The sequence below is a fragment of the Canis lupus genome, chromosome 34, assembly GCF_011100685.1.
Source record: "Canis lupus familiaris isolate Mischka breed German Shepherd chromosome 34, alternate assembly UU_Cfam_GSD_1.0, whole genome shotgun sequence".
NCBI lineage: Eukaryota > Metazoa > Chordata > Mammalia > Carnivora > Canidae > Canis > Canis lupus.
Window position 1 is genome coordinate 16,877,197 of NC_049255.1, and position 13,496 is coordinate 16,890,692.

At 36.1% G+C, this 13,496-nt stretch overlaps 1 protein-coding gene across 2 annotated transcripts in view; it reads left to right on the forward strand.

Moving 5' to 3' along the window:
- Positions 1-13,496, forward strand: part of YEATS2 (YEATS domain containing 2) — a 122,292-nt gene that overhangs the window by 51,179 nt on the left and 57,617 nt on the right. For both annotated transcript variants that reach the window (XR_005383794.1, XM_038583513.1), the window contains exons 7-8: positions 1,101-1,262; positions 9,125-9,236. Coding sequence is in view for 1 of the 2 variants with exons in the window: in XM_038583513.1 (XP_038439441.1) it covers positions 1,101-1,262; positions 9,125-9,236 (274 nt within the window). In the remaining variant the exon portion in view is untranslated. The remainder of the gene's footprint in view (positions 1-1,100; positions 1,263-9,124; positions 9,237-13,496) is intronic.

Genomic DNA, 13,496 nt, shown 5'->3' on the forward strand with positions numbered 1-13,496 from the left:
TTATTTTTAAGATTCTATTTTTAGGTAATCTCTGCACCCACTGTGGGGCTCAAACCCACAACCCTGAGATCAAGAGTCACATGCTCTATCTACTGAGTCAGCTGGGTGACTGTCATAATTTATGATCCTTTGTATTTGCGGGATATTAGTTGTAATGTGTCCTCTTACCTGTTTATAATTTTATTTATTTGAGTCCTTTCTCTTTTTCCTTGGTAAGTCTAACCAAAAGTTTGTCTATTTTGTTTACCTTTTCAGCAAAACAGCTCTTTAGTTTCTTTAATCTTTTTTCTTGTCTTTTTGTCTCCATTTGTTTTCACTCTCATCGTTGTTATTTCCTTCTTTCTACTAATTTTGGGCTTAGTTTGTTCTTTTTCTAGTTCCTTGTGGTGTAAAGTTAGATTGAGAGCCTTCTTAGGGTAGACATTTATTGCTGTAAATTTCCTTCTTAAAACCTCGGGCTGTATCCCTTAAGTTTTAGTATGTCGTATTTCCATTTTCACTTGTTTTTTTTTTTTTTTTTAAGATTTTATTTATTTATTCACGAGAGACACAGAGGGAGGCAGAGAAACAGGCAGAGGGAGAAACAGACTCCATGCAGGGAGCCCGATGTGGGACTCGATTCTGGGACTCCAGGATCACGCCCTGGACCGAAGGCAGGCGCTAAACCACTAAACCACTCAGGGATCCCCATTTTCACTTGTCTTAAGATAGTTTTTGATTTTGTCTTTGACTCATTGGTTGTATAGTAGCATGTTGTTTAATCTCCTATATTTGTGAATTCCCATTTGTTTTCTTGTAATTGATTTTTTTTCTTAAAGATTTTATTTATTTGTGAGAGACAGAGAGAGAGGGGTGGAGGAGAGAGAGGTAGAGACATAGGCAGAGGGAGAAGCAGGCTCCATGCAGGGAGCCTGATGTGGGACTCGATCCCAGGTCTCCAGGATCAGGCCCTGGGCTGAAGGCAGCGCTAAATCACTGAGCCACCCAGGCTGCCCATTTTTCTTATAATTTATTTTTAATCTTGTTTTAAGTAGGAGTTGTTTTGTTAGGTTTCTAAAGGAAAAAAAAGAATTCAAGTTTCTTCCTTTTTTCTCCTTTAGGTACATACCTCCTGATAAGAGAGAAGAAAATGACCAGTCAACCCATAAGTGGATGGTATATGTCCGAGGGTCTCGTAGAGAACCCAGCATTAATCATTTTGTCAAGAAAGTTTGGTTCTTTCTTCATCCCAGCTATAAACCAAATGACCTTGTGGAAGTTAGGTAAGCACAGTCAAGTTATTTAATTTAAGAAATAAAGATTTATTGAACTAGAAGAGTGATTTAACTTGAGAATGTTCCCTTTAATTATTATATTATTATTCATTTAACTTTGACTTTTAGGCACAATAGACATTTAACTATTGTTCCGTCTTGCAGATTATTGTCTCCCTGAAAAAGCATTATTTCCTCCTGTTAGAATTATTGGATTTTGCTCCCCCTGGAAATAGCTAAACTTTTTTATATAGAGATAAACATAAAAGTATTCTTGTTTTTTATGAATATCAGAATGTAATAGAATTAAACATTGGATTCTGACATTACAAAAATATTTAATGTTGAAAGTTCCCTATGATCTCATACTCTCAGAATTAACCCCAGTGATATTCTTCCTACATATATTAGCCTAGTATAGTAGTTGTTTGTTGTTCCACAAAGATGGAATGATTATGTATATGCTATTCTGAAATTTGTTTCATTTAGGTGTATTCTTTTTTTTAAAAAAATTGATTTATTTTAAAGATTTATTTATTTTTATCTTAGAGAGAGAGTGGGAATGTGTGTGTGGGCGTGGAGGGGGCTAGAGGGAGAGGAGAGAAAGAATCCCTAAGCAGACTCCCTGCTGAGCAGGGAGCCCAATGCAGGGCTCTGTCCCAAGACCCTGAGACTGTAACCTGAGGCAAAATCAGGAGTCAGATGCTTAACCAACTTAGCCGCCCAGGCACCCCATTTTTTTTTTTTTTTAATTTATTTGAGAGAGAGATGGAGAGAGAGAGGGAGGGAGGGAGGGGGATATCACATGTGTGTGTGTGAGTTCGGGGTGAGGGAAGGGCAGAGGGAGAGGATCTCAAGCGGACTCTCTGCTGAGCATGGAGCTCAATGCAGGGCTTGATCTCACGACTCATGAGATAATGACTTAAGCCATCCAGGCTCACCTTATGTGTATTCTTTATATCTTTAAATGATGTTAAATATCACATATACATTCATTGTATGAATGAATTGTACAAGTAGTTTTGGTTTACTATCAGTGAAATTTCCTATATCCTCACCCTCTTCAGAACATTCCCTCTACTAACTCTTTTAAGATTTTATTTATCTATTTTTTTTTTAATTTTTATTTATTTATGATAGTTACAGAGAGAGAGAGAGGCAGAGACACAGGCAGAGGGAGAAGCAGGCTCCATGCACTGGGAGCCTGATGTGGGATTCGATCCTGGATCTCCAGGATCGCGCCCTGGGCCAAAGGCAGGCGCCAAACCGCTGCGCCACCCAGGGATCCCAAGATTTTATTTATCTATTAGAGAGAGAGCATGAGCAAGGGGGAGAAGGAGAAGCAGACTTCCCACTGAGCAGGGAGCCCAATGTGGGATTTGGTCCCTGAACCCTGGGAACATGACTTAGGTCAAAGGCAGATGCTTAACCTACTGAGCCACTTAGGCATCATCCACTCCTGAGTCTTAAATAAAACATGACTATTTTCCGAGAACACTTTTCTGAGAACAGCTTTCAGGTGGCAGTTATCTTTTTCCTCTCACACCATGTACCATTGGTCTAGGCATGGGGTGTGTGTATTCGTTGCATGTATTTGTGGCATCTAGACCATCTTTTCCCTGTTTCTGCCTAAAAACTGTCCACTCCTTTGGAGCATCATGATCCTCCTTGTTGCAGACATCTGCTAATTTCCCAGTTACTCCCCTCTTTCAAAAACATTTTTAGCACCTATTGTCCTAATTTCCTCTTGATGTCATTCCTAAGGACTTTGACATTGATGTAGACAGTTCACCCAGAACTGATTTCTCAGTTCATTGATTTCCTCACTTTTATAATGAGGTTATTGTGGTAGTGATGTGCTGTAGAATCTAAGCTAAGGAGAGAAGGAAATTATATAAAGAGCAGTGAGAGGTAGTGAAAATTGATGTGGGTAAGAAGTAGAATTCCCAGTGAGTCAAAAAATAGTTGGATTAGGAATGGAGCTGGAAAGATAGGAATTGATAGATGGTCAGAAAATGAAATACTTGGAAATGGGACTTTTTTATCTTCATATGGATGATAGTTGTCCCAATATCCGTTTATCAGCTGATCCATCTTTTTCTTATATTTAATACTAAGTCCCATATAAGTATGGATCCAATGCTACACTCTATTAATATTTATTTATGTACCAATATTATACTGTTTAAATTGTTTTTGCTTTATAGCATATTCTATTTGGTAAGGTATGTTCCCCTGATTATTATTATTTTAAAAATTTTTTCTTGGCCGTTCTTGGGAATACATGTTATTCCAGATTCAGCTTTCAATGCATTTAAGGCTTTCTTTCACTGTTTAAAAAATTTCCTTCATTTTCTTGACATATTTCACTGGATGGAACCTCAGTAAAGTGTTTGCTATTCTGTTTTATCCCAGAAGTAGAGGTTAACTGGTAAAGAAGTAATTTCATTTTTAGGCTCTCAGTGTTGAAAAAACCATGTCTGTGATTTGGTTTAAATCTATACCTGATTCATGAAACCTTTCACAAATACACTCCGTAGCTCATCTAGTCTCTCCTGGAATTCCACTGGTGACTTAGATTTGTTTTCTTTGCTAGTTTGTCATCTTCACTCACAGGCATGTCTGCAGATATGCTTGTGTGTACATACACACACATACAGTGTAGCTATCTTACTAAAGGTCTGTTCTTTATCCTTTAAGACATAACTTAGAGTTACTTCTTCAGGTTACTTCAGAGGTTACTAAAATAAATAAATAAATAAATCTTTTAAAAGATGCTGTATCTATAAAAATATAAATAATAAAAAGAATATATGTTTTAGTGTCTAGATCAATGAATGATCTCCTTATTTGGTTAAAAAAATAAAGCACATTGTCTTAAGAAAATATTTTATTTTATTTATTTTTAAAAATATTTATTTGAATGAAAGAGCACACACAAGTTGGTGGGGAGGGGCAGAGGGGGAAGGAGAAGCATACTCCCTGCTGAGCAGGGAGCTTGACGTGGGGCTTGATCCCAGGACTTCACATCATGACCTGAGCTGAAGGTACTTAACTGACTGAGCCACCTGGGTACCCCAAATATTTTATTGATTGATTCTTTTTTTTTTTAAGTTTATTTATTTAAGTAATTTCTACACCCAGTGTGGGACTCAAACATATGACCCAAGATCAAGAGTCAGATGTTCCACTAACTGAGCCAGTTAGGCTCCCCAAAACATTTTATTTCATATAAATCCTGTGAATAAATGAAAATATATTAATCATATTCTTATTGATGATAAACATCTAACTTAACCAAAAAATGGGATTAAAAACTCATTACAGGGATGCCTGGGTAGCTCAGTGGTTGAGTGTCTGCCGTCAGCTCAGGTCGTGATCCTGGGGTCTTGGACTTGAGTCCCAAATCAGAGTCCCTGCAGAGAGCCTGCTTCTCCCTCTGCCTATGTCTCTGCTTCTCTCTCTGTGTGTCTCATGCATAAATTAAAAAAAAATCTTTAAAGAAACAAAAAACTGAGTACATAAAATCCTTAATACTTCGTGATTCAAACCAGTGCCTATTTTTTCAGTTATCACTCCGAGAATTGTGATTTATAAAACACTAACTTTCCTTAAGTTGCATGAGAGTACCATGAGCTGATAATTAGGATGTGTTGTAATGGTCTGAGGAAAATCCAAGGAAAAAAGTCATATTGTTGCTCCTTTTCAAATTTCTCTTTCATTGTATACATTTGGAGTCTCTTCTGTTAATAGTAAATGAACTTTGTGAAATTTATGAATTTTCACATCATTAAAATAGCCTTTGATAGTTATTTTCTGTCTGGTTCGTGCCACTCTAACAGTATTGCATAAATTGGCTGTTATGACATATTTGAGCAGTTTTCACAACTTATCACATCATGACCACTTATCTTTTCCAAGGGCTGATTCTCCCATATGTTATTAACTACAAGGGTATGATTTTTTTTTTAAAGATTTTATCTATCTATCTGTCTGTCTATCTATCTATTTATGAGAGACACAGAGAGAGGCAGAGACACAGGCAGAGGGAGAAGCAGGCTCCATGCAGGGAGCCTGACAATGGGATTTGATTCCGAGTCTCCAGAATCACACCCTGGGCTGAAGGCGGCGCTAAACCGCTGGGCCACTGGGGCTGCCCAAGGTTATGATTTTTAAATAGGATTTTAAAAGACTTCCTTGGTTGTATGCTTCTGGTGTTTAAAACTGGAGAAATAATTTGTTATGATTAACCATATTCTGCTTTTATAGCAAACATAAGGTATTTAAGTCTATTATTATACTTATTAATTTACATATATTTCTCCTTGACTAGTTTCAAAGCTTCTTGATGTTTGGGATCTTTTCTGATTTGTCTTTATATCTCCAAAATCTAGCAGTGCCTAGCATATAGTTAATGCTCATTTCACATTGAGTGAAATGATCATTTCATGTTGAATTCATGGTGTGGGCCATCCCATTAGTAGAAGGTTGTGTTTGTTTGGAAGTTTTTAATTTTATTGAGCAAAGATGTAACTTTCTTTAACTTCTAAACAATCTTGCATATGCCTTGTGACACCATATAGAGTCATTATAATCTCTTTTCATGTACCTATTATTCAGATTTTTTTTTGAAAGCAACTGTTGGGATCCCTGGGTGGCGCAGTGGTTTGGCGCCTGCCTTTGGCCCAGGGCGCGATCCTGGAGACCCGGGATCGAATCCCACGTCGGGCTCCCGGTGCATGGAGCCTGCTTCTCCCTCTGCCTGTGTCTCTGCCTCATTCTCTCTCTCTCTCTCTCTGTGACTATCACAAATAAATAAAAATTAAAAAATAAAAAATAAAAAAATAAAAAAAAAATGAAAGCAACTGTTGTGTCTCTTCCAGGCTTTAAGCCAAATACATTTGTTTTAGTTGTCACTCATGTGACTTTGTTTTGTGTTCCTTTGCCACCTAGGTTATAATCTCTGATATGTTCCAGCTTGTCTGTATTCTTCTTAAAATATTCTTCTTAGAAGTGAACTTTAAATTTCAGGTATGGTGAAACCAAGATCAGAACATTAACATGTACCCTACATTTAATTATAACTCTTTAGTTCTTTACAAGGATCTGAAGATGTTTCTTGTGTTGGATATCTAAAGTAGTTTGTTGAGTAGGGGAGACCTTTTGTAGGTGCTTTGAAACTTGGGGTTAATCTTATTTCTAGATCAAAGCAAATATGTGTTCCTCTTATACTCTGAATTTTCTTATCACAGCACATTACCTGATGAAGAGCATGGGCAGGTTCTGTTCTTATAGAAGCATTTTTTTTTTTTTTTTTTTTTTTACATTTGATTCCGTTGCCATGGCCGCCTTCCTAAAGGCTCTGATTGTAAACTTTGCTTTGAGGTACAAAATAGTCACTAAATGTATTCTAGGCCCAGAACTCGATACAGAGATTGCAAAAATGAATAACACATGGTTTCTTCCTTTGAGAAATTTGGTAGAATATTCTGGTCCTTGGTCTCTTGGGCTAGGTCCCCAAGAGAATGTACTCATGAGCTTATTCAAGATGTTTGTTTCATTCAGGTTGAATGTAGGAATTCTCTAGAGCTGCGCTGTCCAATAGAAATATACTGTGACCCTCATAAGTAATTTAAAACTTTGTAATGGTCACATTAGAAATGTAGTCTTATGCTGCTTTATTACAAGTAGAGTAGACTTGCTCTACCCTACATTCTGACCACATCTAGCCATACTATTGAGCATCTGGGAGGAGAGTCGTCTGGATAGTCTGGAGATCTAACACCACAGGGATGTGGATTGGCTACAAGTTAAAGCGTGGAGTGTCCTGGATCCTATTGCCTGAGTTTGATCTCAGCCCTACTACTTATTTGCTGTGTGACCTAGGGCAAGTCAGTTAGGGGAATGTTTTCTAGTTTTTTGAAGGTCATGTGGAGGAAGAATTTGTGATTGCAGAAGGCATATAGTGGAACTAACATGCTGGAGGAAGATGAAATGTTTTTATAACAGCTGTTCAGAAATATAGTAGAGAGCTTTATTAAGTAGTAAGTTTTTTGGGTCACTAGAAGTGATTGAAAGACTGGTTGGCATTTGAATTAGGTGGGTAAGGAAGGAGTTGTACCCCTTGCTGTATTTCTAGTAGAGCCATTTTCTTTAGCCCAGTATTCTGTAGTTTTTCCTTCTTGGTTATTGATACATTTCACCTTCTGTGAATTCACAGAGGAATTCTGTGAGGAATCCAGAAGTAAAAAAGTCTGGGGAAGGAAGTCCTTTTTTGTGTGAAATACATGTATCTTTTTGAAGTTTAACGTTTCCGTAGGTGATGTCTTTTGGTAAGTTCTAACCTCCTTTTTTGCTTTCAAAAATATAGTTAGGGAGAAATTTCCTGTTAAAAGCATTGTTCCTTTTTCCTGTCCTTTATGTTATCTGTCTGTCTACTCTGGCAGTAGTCCTTCCTGTTCATTCACTAGAGTTTAGCCAATGTACATAAATTGAGGAACATAGCTAATTTGCTATATCCGTTGTAAGAGAAATCCGGCATACAAACAGTATGATTGACGTATATTGCAAAATGAATTTAGGCTATCTACTTTACTGGAATTTAAATGACATGTTATCAGTAGAACTTTAATTTTTCTTCTAAAGTTCATCATGCCTCTAGGCCCCATTGCATCCTTTTTCAAATTACAGTCTCAAGTCGACCTTCTCATTTGATCCTAAGCCTGTCTTTTAATTTCTGTCTGACCTATGCCAATGTCATGGCTACCTCTCTTACTAACTCAGTGGGTGGGTGTTCAGCTAGTTTATCCCATCCAGGGCACTTTAGTTTTCTTTGCTTTCTTTTCTGTCTGGCTACTCTTGTACTCAGGGATTTTTCCTGTTGTGAGCCCCTTCTGGTAACCTCTGGCTCTTGATAATTTCAGATCTTTTAGACTCCTCTCAGGTTGTCTCCTTGGACTCTGCCCTTACTGAATTCATGTTGTCTTTTAGTTTTGCAAAAGCGTATCCTGTTGAATGTTTCTTCCTCCCTACCATCTTGGCATCTTCTTTCATTTCAATAATTCCAAGCCAGTGATTCATAATGAACATTTTCATTTTAAAGCATTCTCTCTCCCCCATTAACTTAAACCATATTGTTTTTTAGTACATGAAGTTCTCAGTTAAATTAAAAAAAAAAATTTTTTATGGAAAATTCCAGACATACTCAGAAGTAGAGTATCTTGAGCTCTTCTATACCCAACATCAATTAACAATTTGCTAGTCTTTTATCAACTTTCCTTTTTCTTCACTTCACAAATTATATTTTGACTGAAAATTCTCTAGTTCAGTTAGCATTCCTGCACATTCCTCCTCTATCCACTAAAATCGTAGTCACTGCTTAGGGAAGAGCATATGGTGAACATATGATCTTTTAAGTCTTATTAGTGGATAATTTCAAATAAATTCTCAGTTTTAGTTTGAGCATTTGTGATTTATTCTGTTTTTGCCAGTGTGGAGGAATAAATATGAGTGTCTAGGGTAGGGAACATATACCTCATAGCTGGTGTCTATCAAGTAGCAGTTAAGGATTCTGGCTTCTAATATGTGACATCCATCATATCACCTTAGTTCCCTGCCTGTGAAAATAATATACAGTATATGCTGTAAGTGTCTTAGCTCTAAGTATTTAGTAATTGAAAGTTTAATGTAGGTTTGAGTTCAACATTTCTTTTAGCATTTTAGCAAAATTGAGCATATTGATTGAACTTCAAATGAGGAAATGTAAATGTTAGAGGTTGTGAATTTCTAATTTACCCAGTATGAGAAAACATTCCCTCTCTAGAATGAGAGCATGACTATAGCTTAATGTGTTAATATGTGCTTTTCTCTAGAGAGCCTCCTTTTCACCTGACCAGAAGAGGCTGGGGTGAGTTTCCTGTCAGAGTTCAAGTTCACTTTAAGGACAGCCAGAACAAGCGGATAGATATCATACATAATCTGAAGGTATTGTAACAAAACATTGCTCCCCCAAAATGAAGCACCTCTTTTCATCTGGTTACTTCAAGGCGTGGGTTAGGCCTTCTGAGAGAAGTGGCCAAGATTAAGAGGATTAGTCTTTTTGATTGTGTTATGCAGACTGCTACAGTACTCCTTTGGGGTTCTCTGAAGGTTGGGGAAAAGGTTGCGTTATATTAGAATGTATATTCTTTGAAAAGATGAACTGGTCAGATCAGAAGACTTGAATCTCTTATCAAAGCTCACTGTTAACTGTGTTACCTGAGACTGGGTGACTAAACTCTTTCAAAAAAGAAATCTGTTTACTTTTCTGTAAAATGAGGCAAATAATAAGCCTCATTTATTTATCTCCTAAGGATATAGATGTTTATCTTATAAGGATAAAGACAGAAGTGAACATGTTTTAGAAAATTGAAAGTACTATACAAAGTTGTAATTCTTTTGATTTATATTTTAAGAAATTCATTGGTATCCATATGATTTATTATGCAGACATTTTAAGTTTTATGAAGTGTTTTCTATACATGGGGAAAAACTACCAGTTATAGTAAGTGAAAAGCACAGAGTACAGAACTGTTATGTATAGTATGAAGTCAACTGTGATTTTTAGATAGGTGGAAAAAACAGAAAAGAAATATACCAAAATGTTGGAGGAATTGAAGTAATGATATTGTAGGCAATTTCTTGTGCCCTATTGTCTGTTTTCTTCCTTCTAATTTTCTATAATAAACATGTTTAACTTTTATAATTGAAAGATCATTTTTAAAATGTTTTCCTACTTCCTCTCTATATCGTCTCATAAGATAAATTTCTAATATTAAATTTACCCCAAAGTGCTCTTACGTTGTGATTTACCGCATTGTTTCCATTAATGGCTCAAAATTGAACTAAATGAATCTTAGTACATCTGCAGAATTCCCATTTTGCTCCCTTTGTTCTACAAATACAAGTTTTTCAACCTTAAGGCTGAAATTTGCCCTCCATTGGTGATCGACATCACTGCTTAACTTTGCGTTTAAGTTATTTTTTAGAGATTACTCTAAGACTAGATTGCTTTATGACCTCAGAGAAGAACTGGCACAAAATAAAGAATATATACACACATTGTTCAGAGTGGCAGGATATGATCCCACTTAATTAGAGGAAGGTCTAAAATACTTTGCTTTCTGTCTTATTTTAAGCACTGTACATACCATCTTCTATCACACTGGGCCCAGCCCTAATTTCTAAAATAAAAGGAATTGTTTCCATAGTTCTCATACTATTGTCCATATCACTTAAGAGTTCCTGGTGGAAGATTGAGACACAATGATTTATTTATTTAAGCAATCTCTACACCCAACATGGAGCTCAAACTCATGATCCTGAGATCAAGAACAGTAGAGCATGCTCTACTGACTGAGCCAGCCAGGTGCCTCAAGACACACTGTTTTAGAATGACAGTATTTAAACATTCTTATCAGCTTTTTTGGAAAGCTTAATTTTACTGTTTGTTATGTGTTGATTGGCCTTGAGGCTTAAACACCTGTGTTGTAATTATGTGATCTTGTTTGTACCAGAGTATTCTTTGGCCTGTTATTTCTATGTTAACTTTCAGAGCCATCTTGGATTCTTGTCTCTTTGATCCAAATATTTGTTCAGTTGCTGTTATTCTTCATCATTGTTCTTACCCTTCCCACTCTTGCTTAGGTCATTATTTCACTGTCTCCTCATTAGCTTATTTCATTCTAATCTATCTGCTTTACCGTCCATCCATTCTGCACACCATCATCTAGTTAGTAAGGAGAACCATTATGCTATTCCTCTCAGAAAAGCATTCATTGAATTCCCTTTACTCAAGTTCAGACTTCGCTGCCTACTGTTCAGGACTTTTCACATTTTGACTCAAGACATTTTCCCTGAATTATCTCCTGCTAATCCTGTACATGGATACCCCATTCCAGCCAGGTCACTTATTCGTGTCCCAGAAATGCCATGGGCCTTCTTTTCTTGCATCTTTCTTTTATGCTTTTGCCCTCCTAGAATGCCTGTTTGAATTCTTTCCATTCTTCAAGTTCAAGTTCCTGTGTACTTTTCCTGACTATTTAAGCACATAGTGACCTCTATCTAGTCTGAAATGCTGAAATACTTAACAATCTATATTTGATACTTACAATTCCATTAAATACTAAATACTCAAGTGTTAGAAGTATGTACAATTTAAAGTTCCCAGAATGTATGAAATTCCCACATCCTGCATCCTTGATCAGCCATCACCATGGAGCACAGTAATTTCCAAAACAACCCATTTATCCGTTTAGAAAATAAACTTTTGAAAGGCTCTTTCATGAAGAAACTGTGCTTTTTTTTTTTTTTTTTTTTTTTTAAACCTTGATCTTATTTGTCCTACTTTGATTTCTGGAATAACACAGGACAGGACTTTGTTTTATTTTATAAGAACCCTAAAAATGTTTAATGACCTTAGGAGAGCCTTTATGTCTCTCCTTAAGTCATCTCTAGGCGGAGCCTGTTCTTAGAAAATTCCTTGTATGCTGTGCTTTCTATTTCTAGTTCCTCTTGCCATTTTGGTAATAGTTCTATTTTATCAATGTCTCCCTTAAAGTATGGTTCCAAGAATGAAACACGTAGGCCAGTGCACATTACAGAGAGACTATTATTTCCATGCTCTGGAGAATATGAAAATGGATGTAGCCTATAATTGCCTTTTAACAGTCATACTGTTGGCTGAGGTTTAAGTATTAGAACTCTAGATCTCTTCCATGGAACTAGTATGAATTCACCCTGCTTTGTCTTTCTAAAGTTGCGAAACTAGATCCCATGACTGAGTAGTCATGTCTGTGTTGGCTGCTAAGGAATTCAGCCAGACTTGAAATCTACTTTTTTCCAAGTCCTAGAGTTTTCTATATACTATTAGTAAATCATCTTTCCTTTTTGCCCAGCTGTATAGTTTTTCCCCTATTAATCTTACTATGTAGTGTTTATATTAATAAGTTCCACAGATCTTTTTTTAATTTTTAATGTTAGAATGCTTTATTGCTTCAAAGCAAAAATACTGCCAAATAACAAATTGTTTATGCTAAACAAGACTTTTTTGATTTTCATTTTTATTGAAATATAGTTGACATATAGTGTTATGTTAGTTACAGGTATATAGTATAATTTAATTACACATTATGCAATGCTCAACTTGATATGTGTAGTCACCATAACAAAGTTACTGTAGTATTATTGACTATTTCCTATGAGATACTTTTCATCCCTGTGACTTATTATATAACTGGCAATTTGTACCTCTTAATCACCTTCACTTACTTTGCCCAAGACCCTACCCCTGTCCTCTCTGGCATCTACCAGTTTGTTGTGTGTGTGTATAAGTCTGTTCCTGGTTTTTGTTTGTTGGTTCATTTGTTTTGTTTTTCAGATTCTACATATGAGAATTTGTCTTTCTCTGACTGAATTCACTTAGCACAACAGCCTCTAGGTCCATCCATATTGTTCAGATGGCAAGATTTCATTCTTTTTTATGGCTGAGTAATATTTGTGTGTGTGTGTGTGTGTGTGTGTGTGTGTATGTATACAGATCTTTTTTAATAAAAATGATAGAATATAAATAAAATATAGGAATAAGAAGTTAGCCTCTTTCTAAGTGTAGATTTTATTTATATTATTTTTATTCCTTTAGGTTATACTTTTTTCTTTCCTCTAAAATAAATCATCCATGATGCTAATACATTGGAAGTGATTATTAACATTGCCTATATCACTAAATTTTTCTTCCTTCTTTTCAGAAATGTTTAGTAAAATGTCTTCTTAAGTATATAATTGTGTTTTCACACTGTATATTTATTTTTATAGCCCATCTTTTTGTTTTAAAAATGATTTTATTTTATTATTTATTTATTTTTGAGAGGGAGAGAGAAAATCTTAAGCAAGCTACATATTCACTATGGAGCCCAAGTTGGGGCTTGATCTCACAACCCTGAGGTCATGACCTGAGCCAAAATCAAGAATCAGACCCTTAACTGACTGAGCCACCCAGCGGCTCCTAAAAAAAAAAAAAAAAAGTGATTTTATTTTTTAAGTAATCTCTAAACCCAACATGGGGCTCACACGCACAACCCCGAGGTTGAGAGTCACATGCTTTCCCAACTGAGCCAGTCAGATGCCCCCATAGTTTGTCTTTTAAGATATTCTTTACATTATCTTTGTAAACATCTAAGTGGCTACGTAATACTTCAGAGTTGATGG